The following is a 21,210-nucleotide window of genomic DNA, read 5'->3' on the forward strand; positions in this document are numbered from 1 at the left end:
TTATTATCCAGTTATATTAAAGGAGGCAGCAAAGGAAGTGAGCAAACCCTTAGCCATAATTATGAGCTTGCTTGGACTCAGAAAAGGTCCCCATGGACTGGAAGTGTGCAAATGTATCACCAATTCACAAAGGGGGTTCAAAAGGTGACACAAGTAACTACAGACCTGTTAGTTTAACTTGTGTTCCAGGGAAACTTGACTTGGACATCATCTAGACAAGACTACATTAATAGTTAAGACACAGCATGGGTTTGTCAAAGGGAGGTCTTGTCTGACCAATTTGATTGGATACTATGATGTGGTCACAAAGGAACTGAATACCAAAAACAAATTTTGATATCATATACTTGGATTTCAGGAAAGCTTTTGATACTGTTGCACATGGAAGCCTGCTGTACAAATTGGAGAGGTATGGCATTAAGGTTAAGTTGCTACAATGGATAACGGGATGGTTGAGTGGCAGACGACAGAGAGTGGTAATCAATGGACACTGCTCTTCGTGGACAAATGTTGTTAGTAGAGTTCCCCAGGGTTCGGTGTTGGGCCCATTGTTGTTCTGTATATTTATCAATAATATTGATGAAGGTATATCAGGTTTAATGTCCAAGTTTGCAGATGATACAAAGGTTGGCAGGGTTGTTAATGACAGTAAAGACAGTATGCTACTCCAACTGGATCTAGAGAAGTTGGGAAAATGGGCTGAGAAGTGGCAACTGAAGTTTAACATTGACAAATGCAAAGTTCTGCATATGGGTAGTGATAACTGAAGAGAAACATACCAGCTTTGTGCTACTACACTCAGGGAAGTGTAAAGTGAAAAAGACCTAGGGGTAATAAGAAGTTTGCTGAGCAGTGCAGACGGGTGCCAGGGCAGGTCATGCAGTCTTGTCAATGATATATAGGAATTTTGATAGCAGGGACAGGGAAGTGATTATCCTGCTATACAAGGCAATGGTCAGGCCACACCTAGAGTACTGTGTACAGGTCTGGAGGCCTCATTTTAGGAAGTATGTAGAGTTGCTAGAATGAGTACAAAGAAGGGCAACAAGATTGGTGAGGGGAACAAAGGGGGTGCTCTTACGAAGAAAGGCTTAAGTTCTGCAAACTGCAGCGCCTGGAGAGTAGGTACCTGCGAGTTTTTTTTTTTTTTTTAAGAGCATTAGCAACTAAGGTCATATTGCTCTGGGATATGCGGTGGTCATTCCCTGACCTTTCCGTATTTGGTGGTGACGGGCTCGAACCCCAGTCTAATCAAGAAGCACGTGCTACGCACTGCTGCTCCTTCCTACCTGGCTACGGAGGCGCCACCTGCGAGGTGATCTGATTGAGGTGTATAAGGGCTTGAACGGGTTGAGCAAGCTGAATACTGATGGGATTCTTCCTCTAGCTCAGACTAAGAACCTGAGGAGACATAGTTTCAAATTGAGGAAAGATAGTTGTGCAGAAATTTGCCTTTAGCCAGCGGGTAGCTGATTTGGTGGAAGCTAATAGCCTAAATAAATTTAAGGCTGAGCTGGACAGGCATTTGGAACGAATGGAGGGGTGAAATGGGAGCAGTTTTTTTTTTGGCTGATGCTGTATCGTATGCCTCTACTAATGCTAATGCTAATAATGCTAATATTATAGCATTCTGAGCGTCTACAATACAAATAGCATTGCTAGCAATGCTTGATGCTATTATAGAATTCTGAGCATCTACAATACAAATAGCACTGCTAGCAAGCATGAAAGACTGTCCCCTTGAAATAATCAAACTGTTTATAATGAAATGAGGCTTTATTAATTCAAGTATCCCATCTGGACCAGAGGCAAGTCAGTACAGAAACACTAGGTAAAGAGTTTTTATACTATTCCACACACTGCAGAAACTTCAGAAAACTATTTTTAACTGAGAGAATTGGATAATTCACATCAGGTAACATACATTTTATCTCTACTGCAATACAATTTAGGACATGACATCAACCAAGCAAGCTATGTGAGTCAGGTTTGGATAGAATTCTTCCAGTTATTCTGTTGCATTCACCATGTATAGAACAGAATTGGTTATTATCATGAGCACCTGTAGGCCATATAATTTAAGAGAATTATTCTCAAATATAAAGAAACTGTAATATGTTTTGTTCCTATTGGCATTTTTCATACTAGAAGTAAAGTTTATCTGTTACTTCAGTCCACCACTTTCCCACAACTGTATTTGCTACAAACTTAAACCATGTCAGTAGTTCTGTTTACTGCTAGCCAAACAAAACTCTCAGCTATGATTTGATCAACAGATTGCACGGTTCAATTATAAACCAAGCACATAATTTTTACATATGGTGAATTCCTCAGGAATCAATTGATTAGCATACTATTTCTCCAGGAGAGATAAATTAAAAGATGTATTAAACACCTTTTAATACACCTTTTCATTTATCATGCCTGGAGAAATGAAAATATGTAGTACACACCTTTTCAATGGTATCTTGCTACATAATAGAATATAAAGCTTAAGAAAACACACGATTTAGACAAAAGAAAATGACATTTTTATTTTCCTTTGTGTTGTAGCCAGGTGCTTGCATGTTGATTCAACTGTCTTTTTTTTAACACAGTTCACATCTTTTGAATAAACTTGACAAAGTATTACCTTTCTATCTGTTGTAAAGTCAACTATTTCCTCTCATCTATTGCTCAAAATAGAAAACCAAGTATAATTACCTTACTGTTTACCTTAAGTATAATTCAAAAAAAAAAAAAAAAAAAATCACCAGACAAGTCGACATTTCAAACAATGTATAAATTTTAATTTTGCTTTCTTCAAAAATGAAATCGAAATAGCTTTTTTTCATTTTGCTTTTAGAAGGAAAGAGTTCTGTATGATCATTATCAATATTAAACCAATTTCTCTGGTTGATGAAGTTTGCAGAGAATCATTTGTATCCATTACAAGAAAAATATCTTAAGATGTCACCAACAGACTGTCATGTTTTAAGGGAGGTAAAGAGAATATTATTATTCATGTGGGGACCAATGACATTAAGCATACACGATCTGATGATCTGTTAGACAAATATAGGACCGTGGCACTTGTAGGTAGAAGAAATCTGTTTTGTAGAGATGGGATACATTTAAACAAAGGCGGCACAAGAATTTTTGCCAGTATTATTGAGGATACCTTAAAGGTTCAGGGAAACTGCTATTTTGGGGGTAACATTTGCACATACCTCAAGAGTTCTTGTTTATTACTACAACAGAACATATTAGCAAGATGTTCTGAGGGCAGAAACATTTCAAAGGAGCAGGCAGTTAACGCCAGAAAAGTGAGCTCAAATAACTTTAAGGGATGTGTCAGAGTTAACTATATCAGAACACTAAGTCTTAATTGTTTATACAGAAATGTCAGAAGTGTCGTCAATAAAATGAGTGAATTTGAACTGCTGGTTAGGACAAGTAACATTGACATAATAGGGCTTACAGAAATATTACGCCACCAGGAGATAGGGGATGATGAGTTTCAGTACAGTATGTATATAATGTATTTAGAAAGGGCAGGAAAGATATAAGGGGATAGTGGGGTCATGCTTCTTATCAAAAGCAGCCTGAGCACGACAAAGGCTTTCCCAGATTCAGATGTTTTGCATACTAGTATAGAATTTGTATGGTGTGAGATAGTTGGAAGCAAAGGTATTAGCATTAGCATCAGCATTAGTAGAGGCATTTGATGCAAGAAAGCAAGATTATGCAGCATCAGCCAAAAAAAAAAAAAAAAACCACTTCCACTTCACCCCTCTGTTCGTTCAAAATACCTGTCCAGCTGAGCTTTAAACTTATTTAGGCTATCAACCTCCACTACAAGGGATGGAAGTCTGTTCCACCAACCAACCACCCGCTGGCTAAAGGCAAATTTCCGCACGTCTATCCTACATCTGTCTTTCCTCAATTTGAATTTATGCCCTCTCAGGTGATTTTTCTGAGCTAGAGGAAGAATCCCATCAGCACTGAGCATGCTTAAACCATTCAAGGCTTTATACACCTCTATCAGATCACCTCACTGGTGCCTAGTCTCCAGACACTGTAATTTGCAAAACTTAAGCCTTTCTTCGTAAGAGCACCCCTTTGTTCCATTCACTAATCTTGTTGCCCTTCTCTGTACTCGTTCCAGCAGCTCTACATCCTTCTTGAAATGAGGCCTCCAGACCTGTATACAGTACTCTAGGTGTGGCCTGACCATTGCCTTATACAATGGAATAATCACCTCCTTATCCCTGCTGGAAAAATTCCTGTATATCATTGACAATACTCCATGAGCTACTCTTGCAGCCCGTCTGCACTGCTCAGAGAACTTCATATCTGCCTGCACAACCACCCCCAAGTCCCTTTCATTCTCTACCACTGTCAGTGTAGTACCACAGAGTTGATACGTTGCTCTGGGGTTGCTGTTTCCCATGTGTAGTACTTTACATTTGTCAATGTTAAACTTCATTTGCCACCTCTCAGCCCATCTGCTCAACCTTTCCAGATCCTGTTGCAGCAGCATAGTGTCAGTAGTGTCCTTGACAACCCTGCCAACCTTCGTATCGTCTGCAAACTTGGAGAGTGGAGAGTGGAAGTAATCTACAGGCCAGGTGATTGTGAAGATTATGATGAGAGCCTCTACATGAAAATGGAATGTGCAAATAAGCATGAATGTCTTATTATGGGTGATTTTAATTTGCCTCTAATTGATTGGAACAAATGGCAAGGAAACTTGATAGGGGGTACTAAATTTTTAAATCAACTAGATGATTGCTATTTGCATAAACATGTCAGGGAAAGTACAAGGAAAAAGAATACTCTAGACCTCATCATCACCCATGAACCAGATGACATAATAGGTTATTATTTGGTTTTTAGGAGCATTAGCAACTAAGGCCATATTGCTCTGGGGATATGCGGTGGTCATTCCCTGACCTTTCCGCATCCTCCATATTTGGTGGTCACGGGCTCGAACCCCAGTCTAATCAAGAAGCGTGTGCTACGCACTGCTGCTCCTGCCCACCTGGCTATGGAGGCACCAACTGAGATGCTACGTGGCCTCTATTAACTGGGTAGATGTCTCATAGAGAGCAAATACAATTGAATTATGGTATACCTTTTTATGAGGAGGATTCCAAGTTGAATGAATAATGAAGTTGCCAGATTACTTGAGCAGAAAAATACAGCATGGAAAACCTACAGAACAATAAAAAGTACTGAAGCCTATAACAGCTACAAATTGATCTGTAATACTGCCACAGAAAAGGTTACGCTGGCAAAGACAGATTATGCAAAATCGCTGGCAAAAAGAGCAATGGGGGAGGATAAGGAATTCTTCACATATATCTAAATGCAAACAAGAGAAGGACAAACCAGATTGGACCCTTATGTAATGGACATGGGATAATATTAGATATGCTAACCGAGCTAGCCGGGTGATAAAGTGCCTGCCTGGTAACCCAAAGGTTGCGGGTTTGAATCCAGGCTCAGGCTTGGATCAGAGTAAATGCAAAAAACTTTGGGAGGTGCATTATGGCCACAGAAGCCGATGCGCCAACAATCAACAAAAAATAAATAAAAAAGTATTAGATACCCCAGCTGAAGTTGCAGATGAACTCAACAGTTATTTTGCATCGATATTTAGACAAGAAAAAACCCTTCAGGTCAATGAGAAATTATGGGAGTGAAGTTTAAAAAAATGTAATTAATGATCTTGAAATTTCATGTTTATTTAATGAAAAAACTTTCGAACCTACAAGCCATTAAGGCTCCTGGGGTTGATAGCATATACGCTATAATCTTAAGGGAGGGGCAAGTGAGTGCATTGAACCATTCAGGCTAATTATGAGAGGATCACTGGACTCAGGAGTGATCCGTTGGATTAGAAAAGTTCCAATCAATCTCAAATACATAAGGGCAGTTCTATGAGTAAAGTGGGAAATTAGCAGCTGGTTAGTCTAACTTCAGTAGTAGGGAAAATCATGGACACAATGATCAAGGGTGGAATTCAGGATCATTTAGATAGAAATGGAATTCTGAAGGATACACAGCATGGTTCTGTAAGCTATTTTGACAGGGTCACTCATGAGTTTGATTTAGGGAATAATTTCAAAAATGTTTATTTGGATTTCAGCAAAGCATTTGACTCAGTCCCACATCAGCAGTTACTTTTAAGCTGGAACAGGTTGTAATCACTGGGAAATTTCTTAGATGGATAGTTGGATGGTTTTACGGCAGGAGGTAGAGGGTTGTAATAAATGGTTATTCCTCAGATTCAGTTGATGTAAGAAGTGGGGTTCCCCAAGGATCAGTATTAAGACAATTGTTGTTTTTGACTTTCAAAAATGACATCGATGAAAGGATAGGGTATGTGATGTCTAAATTTGCAGATGATGTAAAGATTGGTAGAATAGTTAATGATCACAGCCAAGCAGAGCTTCTTCAGAGTAACCTTGATAGACTTCAGGGATCGTCAAAAAAATGGCAGCTATGCTTTAATCCAGCAAAGTGTAAGGTATTGCACCTGGAGAACAGTAACCCCAAAATAACTTATATACTTGGCGGAGTTGAACTAAAGTGGGTAGTGGAGGAAAGGGACTTGGCTGTTATGATAAGGTCAGACATGAAGTTCTCCGAGCATTGTAGACTGGTTGCAAGGAAGGCTCATGGTGTCCTATCAATGATTTATCAAACAATTGCTAGTAGAGATAAGGACATCATAATCCTATTATATGAGGCTATTTTTAGACCACACTTGGAATACTGTGTTCAAGTATGGAGACCGCACCTAAAGAAGACATTGTGTTTCTTGAAAGGGTCCAAAGATGGGTAACTTGCCTGGTGAGATCGGTGACATATATTTGTGAAATTAATGAGAAAGAGTTTGGGATGTTTAGATCTTTTTGCAGATAAGTTGTTCTATTAGTTTGCATGTTCATGATGTATTCACAGTAAGAAAAAGTAGGGAGAACATGGTATATGAAGTAATGAAATTACTTCATGGGCCAGTCACTAGTTAGTGGACTAACTAGTGACTGGCCCATGAACACCATTTTAGAGCTGTATCCTCAAAATGTAAGGAAGATTGGATGTCGCCATGGCGCCCATCATAACCTCAAACAACTTTAATCATACTGCACAATGGAAGAGATAGGTGGGTTGCCAGAGTTTTTCTCTGGAGACTGGAAATGGGCTTAACACTTTCAGCTTCCAGTAAACAAAGCTGCAGTATTGCACTGGTTGATGAGATCCATCTACCACCTAGTATTGCCTGGTAACATAAAGGGACAGCATTTCTCTATGTGGTGTTAATGCCACACCTCAACCCCTGCTTATATGTTCGTTTGTACCTGGGTGGCCACTCCAGTATTCTAGATGCTATATTTCAGGACTTGCACACATAGGTTATATCCAGGGTTAGTAACAGCCCCATCATCGTGAAGATGCAAGCAGAGTATCTGGTTGTCACAGAATAACCGGATCTCAACGATATTTGGTCCACTTGACTCAAGTGCCACCTGAATATCAGTTCCATCAGTGTTCTAGGTAGTAAACCTAGCTATTCACACCTCAGAGAATGTCTGGCCTCAAGGACCAAAATACCAGATGGTTACATTGTAGAAATGGTAGTATAAACCAGAGCTATGATGCTCAATATGCTCTACGTTGATTTCAATATTTGTAGAAGAATAAGAGAAATTTACCTCAATATGATACACAGTACACTTCCATATGCTACTCTTCTGGTGAGTGGAGTAAATGTAAAGCGCAAGTGTTCTATGTATCATATTGAGGTAAATTTCTCTTGTTCTTCTACAAGTTGTAGAAATGGGAATAGTATGAATATTCTGCTTATTATTATTATTACTCTTATATTATTTCTCCCTGATTGGGGGTTCTACCTCATGATAAGTATTGCTACCAAGTACACAGGTATATGGTGTTACTGTTGATCGAGGAACTCTCTGATTATCCTACAGTGTTCAGGATTGCGACTTTCTGTAGTTCCTTGTAGGTGTTCGCTGGGAGACCTATTGCTACTAGGCTGTTATGTAGGGTCTTTGGCACCATACCTGTGGTTGACACTATGATTGGGATGGTCGTAACTTGTTGCATATGCCACATCTCTTTGATCTCCTGTCTTATTTTCGTGTACTTCCTGATTTTTTTCCCCATGGGTTTTCTGCAGGTTGCCAGTGTTGGGTACCACTATGTCAATCAGATAGGTAGCCTTATCCTTCTTGTCTACAAGGGTTATGTCCAGTCTGTTGGGGTCTCTAGTACTGCCTGGGGTATGTACTTGTAGTACGCTACACTTTCTTCAATGAACTGGTATTTCCTTACTAGCTTCTGATGTATTATCCTGGCTACCTGGTCATGTCTATGAGTGCATGTCCTGACAATGGTGTTGGATCATTTCTGAGGCCAGGTGGCATCGTCGACATGTGTCATCGGACACTCTGGGCTCCTTGGCAATGTAATTTCTACAGTTTCCGGCGTTGATTACCTGGTCTTGGATGGCGAGCATGAATCCTTCAGTCTCATGGAAGAGTGTCCCACTCATGATCCATGCATTGGAAGCAATTTTATCTATGTGATCTTGATGAAGATCATTGTAGTGTCTGTCATGAAGTATCATCTCTGCCCATTTTTCTAGCTTCATTTGTGCCTCCTGGTTGGGAGGGGACTCCTCGCTTAGGTTGAGTGGGGTATACTGCTTATCTATCTTCCTTATGGCCTGATGCTGTGTTTTTCTGGAAGTAATCCTTCAGGTTAGAAATCGCTGTTTTCTACCGCTCGATGAGGCCTATCAGGCCCCTTCCTCCTTCTTTCCGAGCAATTGTCAGTCTCTCCACAGTTGACTTTGGGTGGTGTTGGTGGCTCTTGGTCATCATTGTCCTTGTCTTTCTCGTGTTATTCTCCAACTTGGTGTTACTGCAATCTATGACCCCGAAGGAGTATGTTAGCACTGGAACTGCATAGGTGTTTATGGATTTAACTGTGTTCCCTCCATTCAGCTTTGCTTTCAGCAAGCTTCTGAGTCTCTGATGGTATTTTTCAGTCAGGCAGGCCTTAATTTCCTTGTGCTGTAACTGCTGAGCCTGCATCATCCCCAAGTCCCCAGGTATTTGTATATCTCTCCCTCTGCCATGGCTTCGATCTCTTTACCAGTCTGCAGCTGGTAGTTTCAGTTGACTAATTTTCCCTAGTGCAATCCGTGGGTCTTGCATTTGTCCTTATTTATTTGTTAATTTTGATGAAGGAGAAAATGTCTGCTTCCTTGCAACATTTGGCATTACCATTATTAATATTACAGTAAAGATTTTTAAAAAATAAAAGTTTAAAAAATTATAATTTTAAAATAGCACTAATATGAAAGATACTAAACATACCTTATGCTTCTTCAATTGGTTATCTCCTCCTTCTAAATAGGCACTTTTATCAACAACCTGTATACCACATAATGAAAATGGAGTAGCCTTTACATGTAAAGAAGCACTACTTCCAGGATTTTGAACTTCACTACTAAATTTCATTGTCACCTGTATCATAAAATTAGGCATATAATTGTTGAGATTAGAACTATCAATATTTAAATACAAAAATTTATTTTATAAATGGAATGTGACAATTATAAAGGATAATAGGATAAGAATTTTACTACCTTATTATTAAAGCATGGTTCTAAATGGAATTCCTCTGAATCTGCTATTATTTCTCCAGTTTTATGAATGCGATAAACAAGTATTCGCAACACAGGTCCAAATGCTTTATTTATATTTATAAAAATTTCAAACTCTCCAACATGTGGAAGTAATTTATAATAATTTTCCCACTGGTCATTAATGTCTGTTGGGCAAATTGAACTGGGATGCACAGGAAGATAACTGTCATCGGTATAATTGAACTGGTTTCTGCTAATATCTACACTATGAGTAGCAAATCCTTGTTCTTTCAGACCATCAACAGAAATGACCTAAGAAGATAAAGTAAAGCATGCATAAAGAAATGTACACTTAGTAATACAGAAATTTATAATAACTTTATAAAGTAGCTTTTAAGTGGATAAAGGAAAGATTGAAGGGTAGGTGGAATTTTGGATATAATTCCTCCAATTTCCACATGCACATTTTTCATAATTGTTACATGAAATTTATAACTAAAATTTATAAAATATTTATGTATAAAACTTTTTTAACTTTTCTCATTAAATGAACTTCTCATTTATGAATATCAGTATTCATAAATGAGAAGCATGTTCATTAGTGCTATTTTATTCATCAAAACTCAGTCATAACAACAATGTGTTCTACACATTGTTGGTATGACTGAGTATTGTTAAAATTCACATCTGGTGGGTATGGGCTTGGCATACCCAGTGTCCTGAGTTGGATATCATCATTCTTCTCTTTCTTGGTGATTCTCTTCTCTTCTCTTCTCTTCTCTCTCTCTCTCTCTCTCTCTCAGGGTAACTTGTAAATTTTTTTTGGCTGGTGCAGCATAAGCCTCAGGCTTCTTTACACCATATGGCTAATAATAATAATAATAATTTGATTGATTGTCACAACCTAAGGCTTTCCAAAAGGAATTATAAAGAACTGTGATAAGTGATGTTTTTCCTCCATTGAACTGTGCAATTTTTTGATAATTTTCACTTTTTTTGTCTCTTTAGTTAATGAAAATTGAACAGTTTATTATACTGCAAAACTCTAATGATAAGTAGTTAATAATATTGTTTGTATGGATAATTGCCTCCCCCGATGGTATTCTCCACCTTGTTGCAGTGGGGGGGGGCTTGCGTGTGCCGATGACCCGAAGAGCTAAGTCGGTGGTAGCTTAGCTACTGGTAGGGCCTCCCAAGCCAGACAGATCAAAGGGTAGGGGCAAGATTAAGAGAGATACCTTAGTCCTCCAGGTTGGGGGTTGCTGCAACGGGCTAGCTCCTCGTTCAGTATAAAAAATACACATAACATCAAAACTGGCAATTTATTAATGAAAGAATGATCTCATTGGAATTGACAATGTACGGGAGAGAAATATGTATTTTGGGAATATATGCTGACTAATGAAACTGCTGATACCTTCAAGGATGAATTTTGGGAGGATCTGAGAGAATTAATAGAAAAAATCCCTAAGAACAAAGAGATATTTTTAGTGGGGGATTTCAATGCAAGAGTAGGAACTGAACAAAATAGCAAAGTTATAAGAATATTTGGAGAGAAAGAGAGGAACGACAATGGAGATAGACTACTCACTCTTTGTGAACAGTTCGATCTGAGAATAAACAATACATCCAAGTATATTGATGGATATCCAACACAAGGATATCCATCAATATACTTGGATATCCATAAATATACTAATTTGTCTTGAAGACAAGACAAATTAGATCAATTATAGATTATATTATTTCAAAACATTCAGGGACATACATATTGAAAAATGTCAGAGTTTATAGAGGAGCCGAATGTGGATTTGACCATTTTCTTGTTAAAACAACACTGAGGTGGAACTGGATTAAGAAAATAAGAGTGGACACCCAACAATGCAGGGAAGGAGAAATGAAAGAAAAAGGAAGTGGATCAATTTAACGTTGAACTACTTCATTAGAAACAACTTCACCCGGAGATTCACTGAAGAAATCTACAAATATTTAAAATTCACTGAAGAAATCTACAAATATTTAAAATTCACTGAAGAAATCTATGAATATTTAAAAAATATTGTAAAACAAATAGCTCATGAAATCCTAGGCAAAAAGAAGAGCCAAGGACCAAAAAAGATCTGGATTACAGAGAAAGTAAGAGTTGCTGTAGAGAAAAAGAAACTTGCATATCAGAAATGGCTGGGTGAAAGGAATGATGCATATAGGAACATTTATGTTGAAAAGAAGAAAATAGCCAATCGGTTCTTAGGAGAAGTGAAAAATGAAGAATGGGAAAGGAAATGCGGAACTATTAATAGCAAATTGGACTTCAAGCGATCAGCAGAATCGTGGAAGGTCCTTAAAGACTTGAGAAAACAGAATAAACACAATGCTGGTTTGTAATTAATACCTTTGAAAGACTGTATGAAGTACTATGAAGGACTTTTAAAAGAAGACCGGGAAGAGTTCAGGACAGTGGGGGATTTCGGTGTGAAAGACTTGGGCTTAAAAGTTTCTGTTAGGGAAGTGGAACTCTTACTAAAGGAAGGAAGGAAGGAATGGCAAATCACCTGGACCTGAAGGAGTTTATATGGAACTTCTGATATACAGAGGAAAAGAAATGGCTGTTTTGATACAAAAACTGTTAAATGGTATACTGAGAGGAGAAGAAATACCTAAAGAAATGACAACAGGATATATTACATCAATTTATAAGAAGGGAGATTGGAAAAGCTGTTCAAATTACAGAGGAATATGCGTCCTGAACTTGCTGTTAAAGATTCTTGGAAAATAGATCAGAAACCATTTTAGATGCCCGAATCGAGGTGCCAGAAGAAAAAAGTGGTTTTTCAGCCAGGAAGTCATGTATAGCCCATAACTCAACAGTAGGACAGATCCTTGATAAATGCCAATCGAAAGGAAAAGAAATCTTTATGATTTTCATTGACCTTGAAATGGCATATGACAGTGTTCTAAGAAAACTCTTATGGGAAGCACTGAAAGAGACAAATATTGGTAGACAATCGATTAACATTATTAAGACAATTTACAGGAATAATAGGAGCAGAATTAAAGTGGGATCAGCTTTGTCACCTGAATTCTACACTTCAAAAGGCTTGTTACAAGGCTGTTGCATGTCACCAACACTTTTCAAAATTTATATCAACATCTGCCTAAGATCCTGGTCAAAAAAATGCAATAAAATGGGATTGCCGATCAATAAGAACATCTATATTCACAATTTACTTTTTGCAGATGATCAGATGGTGATAGTACAAGACTTAGGAAGATGCAGACTATGCATGTCATCAATTGTTTGAGGAATATAAACGATGGGGTCTAAAAATCAATTTTAGCAAGACTGAAATGTTGTCTTCAGGATCAGGACACATTCTAAATATTGAAAGTTTTAAAATCAAACAAATTGATAAATTCAAATATTTGAGATAAATCTTACAAAGTGATGGATCATCCCAAGCAGAGATCAAAAAGAGAATTGCAGATGGCAGAAAGGCTACTGGGATGTTAAATTCTGTTCTATGGAGCAGAAATATTCTAAATAAAACAAAGAAACTTATATTTCAAATGATTGTACAAAGTCTTCTATTGATTGGAGCGGAAACCTGGATGTTGAATAGGCAAGGGGAAAACAAATTGCTCTCCAAAGAAATGGATTTTTGGAGATGCTAAGCAAGAACTTCTAGAAGAGACAGAAAACAGAATGAAAACATAAGAGAAAAAAATGGAAGTGAAAAAGAATATTATTGATTCTATCAAAGAAAAGTGTTTAACATGGTATGGACATGAAAAACGGATGCAAGAAACCAGTTATTTTTTTTTATTTATTTTAGCATTAGCATTAGTAGAGGCATTTGATGCAAGAAAGCAAGCTTATGCAGCATCAGCCAAAAAAAAAAAATAAATAAATAAATAAAAAATAGCCACTTCCACTTCACCCCTCTGTTCGTTCGAAATACCTGTCCAGCCTTAAACTTATTTAGGCTATCAACTTCCACGACAAGGGATGGAAGTCTGTTCCACTAACAAACCACCCGCTGGCTAAAGGCAAATTTCCTCACGTCTATCCTACATCTGTCTTTCCTCAATTTGAATTTATGCCCTCTCAGGTGATTATTCTGAGCAAGAGGAAGAATCCCATTAGCATTCAGCATGCTCAAACCATTCAAGGCTTTATACACCTCTATCAGATCACCTTGCTGGTGCCTAGTCTCCAGACACTGTAATTTGCAAAACTTAAGCCTTTCTTCGTAAGAGCACCCCTTTGTTCCATTCACTAATCTTGTTGCCCTTCTCTGTACTCGTTCCAGCAGCTCTACATCCTTCTTGAAATAAGGCCTCCAGACCTATATACAGTACTCTATGTATGAACTGACCATTGCCTTGCCTTATACAAGGAATAATCACCTCCTTATCCCTGCTAGAAAAATTCCTATATATCATTGACAATACACCATGAGCTACTCTTGCAGCCCATCTGCACTGCTCAGAGAACTTCATATCTGCCTGCACAACCACCCCCAGGTCCCTTTCATTCTCTACCACTGTCAGTGTAGTACCACAGATTTGATACGTTGCTCTGGGGTTGCTGTTTCCCATATGTAGTACTTTACATTTGTCAATGTTAAACTTCATTTGCCACCTCTCAGCCCATCTGCTCAACCTTTCCAGATCCTGTTGCAGTAGCATAGTGTCAGTAGTGTCCTTGATAACCCTGCCAACTTTCGTATCGTCTGCAAACTTGGACAATAAGCTAGATATACCATTATCAATATCATTTATAAATACAGAAAACAATAATGGACCCAATACTGAACCCTGAGGGACTCTACTAATAACATTAGTCCACGATGAGCAGTGTCCATTGATTACCACTCTCTGTCTTCTCCCCCTCATCCACCCCTTTATCCATAGCAGCAATTTGCCTCCAGTGCCACACTGCTCCAATTTGTGCAGCAGTCTTCCATGTGCAACAATATCAAAAGCCTTTCTAAGATCCAAGTATATAATATCAAAGTTATTCCCTGCATCCAGTTCTTTTGTGACTGCATCATAGTATCCAATCAAATTGGTCAGGCAAGACTTCCCCTTAACAAAACCACGCTGTGTCCGAGCTATAACTGAAGTTGCAGTACTTCTTTAACCAGTGCCTCCATTAATTTTCCGGGAACAGAAGTTAAATTAACAAGTCTCTAATTACTTGTATCACCCTATGATCCTCCTTTGTGAATTGGGGTCACATTTGCACATCTCCAGTCCATGGGTACTTCCCCTGAGTCCAAGAAAGCTCTCATAATTATGGCTAAGGGTTTGCTTACTTCCTTTGCTGCCTCCTTTAATATAACTGGATAGATCCCATCCACCCCAACAAAATCTCCTCCACTTTACTCTCAGTTATTACAAGATTCTCTAGCTTACTGCCAGAGTTGAATACACTTCTGGCATTCCCCTCACTGAATAACTCCTCATGTGTGCATGTCGATGCAAAATATTCATTTAGTTTGTTAGCTTCCTGAGCAGGATCACCAACAGTTGACCCATCGATATCAAGTGGACCAATCTGATTCATCCCCTTCCTTCTAGAGTTTACATAAGCAAAGAACTCTTTACTGTTTTTCTTTGCATCCCTTGCCAAAGATTTCTCATAATCTGCCTTCGCCTGCCTAACCTCCTTTGTAACTTGGTTACAGATCAACTTGTATCTATCATAGGCTTCTGTGTCACATGTTAATTTGTATGTATCCCATGCATTTTTCTTCTCTGCCATATGTCTAATTAGTTCATCTGACATCCATTTAGGCAATATGAACAATATTTCCAAGTTGGTATGTAAAGCCTAGTAGCTTCCAAGATAAGTTCTTTAAATGCTTCCCATTTTGAATTTGCTGTTGGTAACATCATCAGTTGGTCCCACTGTGTAGAATTTAAATATTTTCTCAGTCCATCGTAGTCGCCTTTACGAAAGCAATAACCCTTCCCTTCACCCCTAATGGTAGTTACCTCTTTGAGTAAATCCCACTTCAGCACACTGTGATCACTGCCACCTAGTGGTTCATTTACCTGCAGATTCTTAATGCATGAAGCATCACTACTGATAATCAAATCAAGAGTATTACTCCCTCTAGTTGCCTCCCGAACATGCTGATGTAGAAAACAATCATCCAATAAATCCACAAAAGCCTTGCTAGTGTGTGAGTGACCAGCCCCCAAATTCCAGTCAATATCTGGGAAATTAAAATCCCCTATTATAAGACTCTCTGATTTACTGGCCCACTCTATTTCCCTGTGCAGTTTCTTATTATACTCATCAGAGTCATTAGGCCTATAGCACACTCCTACTCGCAATTTTGATCTCCCAATGCTTATGTCACACCAAACTGACTCGACACTGCACTGTCCAGCGATGTCAACTGGCTTCACTTCCTTGGATTTTATGTATTTCTTAACTAATAGCATAACCCTCCTCCCTTCCTATCCTTTCTATACACATTGTACTCCCCAAATTCCAGTTCTGCATTCCTTATATCTGTGTGACACCACGTCTCTGAAATCCCCACAATATCTGCCTTTGATGTTTTGAGCAATACCTCGAATTCATCAAATTTATTTACTAAACTCCTAGCACTGGTGTACACGCAAGTATACATGCCCCTGTTCTTTTTCTTAGCTACCCTAAAACAAGCCATGTGTTTACTTGTACCCCAATGATTCCCAGCAGTCTCTGAAATATCCTGCATCTTATTTTCCAGGCTGGGGCTCATTCCAATAGAAGCAGTGCAAGAATCACTTTCACCTCTGCCAGTGTGGCTACTGTTAATCTATTAGTCCTTGTATCCCCCCAATCTAACAGTTTTCCGACCCACCTAACACTGCCTCGATAACATCAGCAAACATTCTTGCACCCTTTCTATTTAAGTGTATCCCATCCCTGTAGAAGCAGTCTCTCCTGTTAACAAGTACAGACCAGGCTGAAAAAAATTCTACCCCTTGAGCCATGCACAATCTTTCCAGGGCCAAATTGATCGACAGGGCTCTCATCATATACTCCCTCCTATCGTGTCTGGGCAGAATTACAGACACTTTCAAATTCAACCCTAATTCACGGCTTTTTTTCAACAGTGATCTGTACTTGTTAAGTAATTCCGCCGGTCTCCTTCTCTTAATATCATTAGTGCCAACATGTACAACTATATCACCTTTTGTGCCCTTAAAAGATGATATCCGCGCTACAACGTCATCAACCTTTGCCCTTGGCAGACATACCCTGGTCCTGTTCCACCTATTCTTTTTACAAAGCATGTTTCCCATTTCCCTGACAATAGAGTCACCAACAACTACTAGTTCCTTTGGGACCAGCGCATTCTGCCTTGGGGCAGAATGCACTGCTAAATAAATAAATTTTATTTATTAATGCTAAATAAATTTTATTTATTTATTTTTTTTTGTTAGTTGTTGGTGTATCAGCTTCTGTAGCCATATTACGCCTCCCAAGGTTTTTGCATTTTCTACTCTGATCCAAGCCCGAGGCAGAATTCAAACCCGCGACCTTTGGGTTGCCAGGCAGGCACTTTACCCATGTGGCTAGCCCAGTTGGCAAACCAGTTATCCAAAGGCTATCCTGGAATGGATACCTCCTGGAAGAAGTAGAAGAGGAAGACCTAGGAGGACAGGGATGGATGGAATACGGGAGTACATGACAGCACGAGGTTTAACAGACCAAGACACCTTGAACCGCCCTTTATGGTGGGAAAAAATTCCTACCAAAAAATAACTTTCAGGCTGAGGAAACCTATTGTAAATGGAAATACTCCTATTGAAGAAGAAGAAAAAGATGGAGAAGATGGATAATTGTAGAGAAACTATGCTCTTACCTGTATCCTGAATTATTGCCTTTAAATATATGGTAATTATCATTTTAAAGAGTTTGTTGCTATGCCATTGCTAAGCAATTTAAGAGAACAGGAATAAAGTACATTATGTTATTTAAAAAACAGCTAAAAGGTTGTAATAAAAGAGAAATGCTAACTTTGAGAGTTTATGTTTTAATATGGAGTTTGTATAAAAAGAAATGTACTGTTGTATTCAGCAATAGGCACTAATAAACAGAAAGTTATAATGAAAAGAAAGTCAAAGTGAAAAGAAAATTTTATTTTATAGCATAATATTGAACTCTTGGAAAAGTTTTTTTTTCATGTTTGGTTTTTGGAACAAAGCTTCTACAGGTGAACACAGAGGATTAAAATTCATCAGTCAAGCAAGTTGTCTACAGTTAAATATAAAAGAAAACTCAATGGTTTTTTTTTCTTTTTTTTTTTTTTTTTTTTGTCACACTAAAAGAATTCATCCATTTCAAAACCTTGCTGAAAAAGAACCATTAACAAAAAATACAATGTTTATTGATAATTCCAGCCAAAAAAATAGAATATTTTCAAATTATCTTCATGGAATATCCAGCTGCTTCTGAAATGGATGAATTTAAGCTTGCTCTTTGAAAGCATAAGATTGATGAAAAATTAACTAACTTCTCTTCATAATCAAACTTACACTGCAGTGACATAAATATGGAAAACAGGCTCTGCTTCAAAAATAAATCATTGGCCCTATTAAAAATTTTAAAAAATTAATATACATTTCTCAGTTTAAGGGTCCTTTTTAACTTGGGTTCTATTACAATTGAAATGACATTGTTATGCCTCTTTCCAGAGCTCCGGGGATATGTGGTAGTCATTCCCTGACCTTTCCGCACCCTCCGTATTTGGTGTTCACGGGCTCGAACCCTGGTCTAATCAAGAAGCATGTGCTACGCACTGCTGCTCCTGCCCACCTGGCTACGGAGGTGCCCAGGTATTTTATGCTGAATATTATATATACACTCAGTGGTCAGTGAATTGTAAACCCCGTCCATAACGGACTATGCCGCACAGTTCACAGTACAAAACGCCAAACAGCTTTGTAAGCTAAAGCAGTGGTAATTTGTATCTGGTTGTGCAAGTCGAAGTGATAAAGTAGCAGTTATGGGAAGTAGTAAAGATATCACGGAGTTACAAAAGGACATGATTGTGAGAGCTTGTACCTCCGGTACTTTAATATTGGAAATGGTATACATTGTTGGTTGATCATAGCCCACTGTGGTTAAGTGTACAAAGAATGGTGTCAAATGGGTCAAGCCACCTCCCACCAACAGAACTGAAAAAGATTACACAAGGTTAATATTTGTGGCGAGCAAAGAGTGCAGTGCATTCTACAGGTAACTGTTTATTTGTTTGTTATTTAGTTTTTAGGAGCATTAGCAACTAAGGCCATATTGCTCCAGGAATATGCGATGGTCATTCCCTTCACCTTTCCACATCCTCCATATTTGGTGGTGACGGGCTCGAACCCTGGTCTAATCAAGAAGCGTGTGCTACGCACTGCTGCTCCTTCCCACCTGGCTACTGAGGCACCTACTACAGGTCACTGTGTGACAGCTAACATTGCAATACAATATGGAGAAAGCAAGAACAATATACCAAATAATGATGCACCATACACTCAAACATATATAAGTTCACAGAAAACGACTGAATGGACAGCCTCTCCTCATCACTGATCATTGTTGACAGCAAATGCTGTGGTGTCAGCAAAACTGTTTGGACACTGCAGGACTGGAAATGCTGGTCAGATGAGTCCATATACCTGGTGCAACACATCGATGGATGCCTTCATGTGTGGTGCAAGCAAAACGAGCCATTGTGCTTGGTGGACACTGTCCAGGAAGGTGTTGGTGGTTGCTTAATATGTGGAATGTTTTGCTGGCAAAAACTAGGACCCCCCCCAGTGCATATGGACAGTTTCACTGGTGAGGTTTACCAACAGATCTTAGGAGACTGGCGCCTCCGTAGCCAGGTGGGAAGGAGCAGCAGTGCGTAGTACACGCTTCTTGATTAGACCGGGGTTCGAGCCCGTCACCACCAAATACGGAGGATGCGGAAAGGTCAGGGAATGACCACTGCATATCCCGGAGCAATATGGCCTTAGTTGCTAATGCTCCTAAAAACCAAATAACAACAAACAACAACAACAACTTAGGAGACTATATGCACCTTGCCATGTTGCATTTTTTCCTGGACAGAAAGAGAATCTTCCAAGACAATAATGTTGTGTATCATCAGGCCCATACTGCAGAAGCTGTTCAAAGAACACAGTGAAGATATCACCCTCTTGATTGGCCTTTAAATTCACTTTCCTCAACCCAATTAAACAATGTGGTATATTTTGGAGAGGTTGCATATGGACAAGCAACCATAATCTATTCTGACACTGTGGAAAGTCTTGCAGGCAGCATGGCTGCAGATCCCTACAGACTTCATAGACATTTAGTGGAGTCGATGCCTAGGCAAATTAGCAGCTGTTATCCGTGTGAACAGTGGTCCAACACAGTATTAAGTAGCTGGTCACAATTCATATATATATACAAATTTGTATATATTATATAAAAGGAAAAAGTATAAATGAAAAAGGAAGTTTTATGGACATGGGCCACTGACAGACAGAAAATACCTAACAATCATAATGTATATAAGTGATATGAGTATTAGGGTAAGGAAATATAGAAAAAAAAAATGGAGACATATGATAATAGAGCAAAGAAATATAGAAAAGAGTAAAAAAAATGAAAGAAATTATACACAAAAAAATGATAAAAAAATACATAAATATACAAATAAAAATATATAAATATATTGCCATGTATTACCATATAAAGCACAACTCTGGTGCTGTTTTCAAGAGTCAACCATCAGAATTGCATGAAAAGACAACAATATGGTCTTTGTTTCTAACAGAAAGCATATGCCATGAAATAAAGAATTAAAAATGATGAATTTAGAAAGAATTTAATAAATTAATGAATTTGAAATTTATGCGGTTAAGGCAAAAGGTGATAAATATGGATGAACCCAATGGCAGCAAGTGATGTGCAATTGACTCAACAGAGGAAGAAAAGGAAAATGTACCAACAAAGAAAGTAAAAGAACTCACCTAATTGGCTAAGCCAAAACAAAACCAATACCAAGATGTAATGGAAATATCCAGAACATGAAAGAATAAGGTTAAAAAAAAAAAAAAAAAAACGGAAGAAATGAAAGTATGAGGTTAAATTCATGATAAATACAAGCCAGAACAGAAAAGAAAAGAAAAGAAGTAAATAATGTAAAAAGTAATAAGAAAAAGATACTAAATCTTTGTGAAGGGGGGGGGGGAAAGGTAGTATAGGAAGGACAGAGTTCTGCACTATGCGAACTCTGTTAAAACTAATGGCTCACAAGAAATAAAAAGAAGAATATAAGGAAGTAAAAAGTAAAGATATAGAAAAAAAAATGAGATGGCTCAGGCAGTTTGAGAATACAATCCTTTTCCACAGAAAGGAGCTCAAGTGGAGTTCTAGGAGTATGATCATAAATTTAGTCAGTTATGAGAGAATTATATTTTTCCAATAATTATGCTTTTATCTGTAAAGCTCTTTATGCTTATATTTTAAGGAAAGCACTTCAATACAGCAACACATA

At 38.3% G+C, this 21,210-nt stretch overlaps 1 protein-coding gene across 1 annotated transcript in view; it reads right to left on the bottom strand.

The window, feature by feature from the left end:
• Positions 1-21,210, bottom strand: part of LOC150083283 (pregnancy zone protein-like) — a 374,597-nt gene that overhangs the window by 304,845 nt on the left and 48,542 nt on the right. The window contains exons 6-7 of the mRNA XM_090378461.1: positions 9,665-9,976; positions 9,393-9,542 (exon numbers count right to left, since the gene is read on the bottom strand). Coding sequence (XP_090234587.1) covers positions 9,393-9,542; positions 9,665-9,976 — 462 coding nt within the window. The remainder of the gene's footprint in view (positions 1-9,392; positions 9,543-9,664; positions 9,977-21,210) is intronic.

This window comes from Mastigoproctus giganteus, chromosome 7, assembly GCF_048544385.1.
Source record: "Mastigoproctus giganteus isolate SK-2022 chromosome 7, ASM4854438v1, whole genome shotgun sequence".
Taxonomy (NCBI): domain Eukaryota; kingdom Metazoa; phylum Arthropoda; class Arachnida; order Uropygi; family Thelyphonidae; genus Mastigoproctus; species Mastigoproctus giganteus.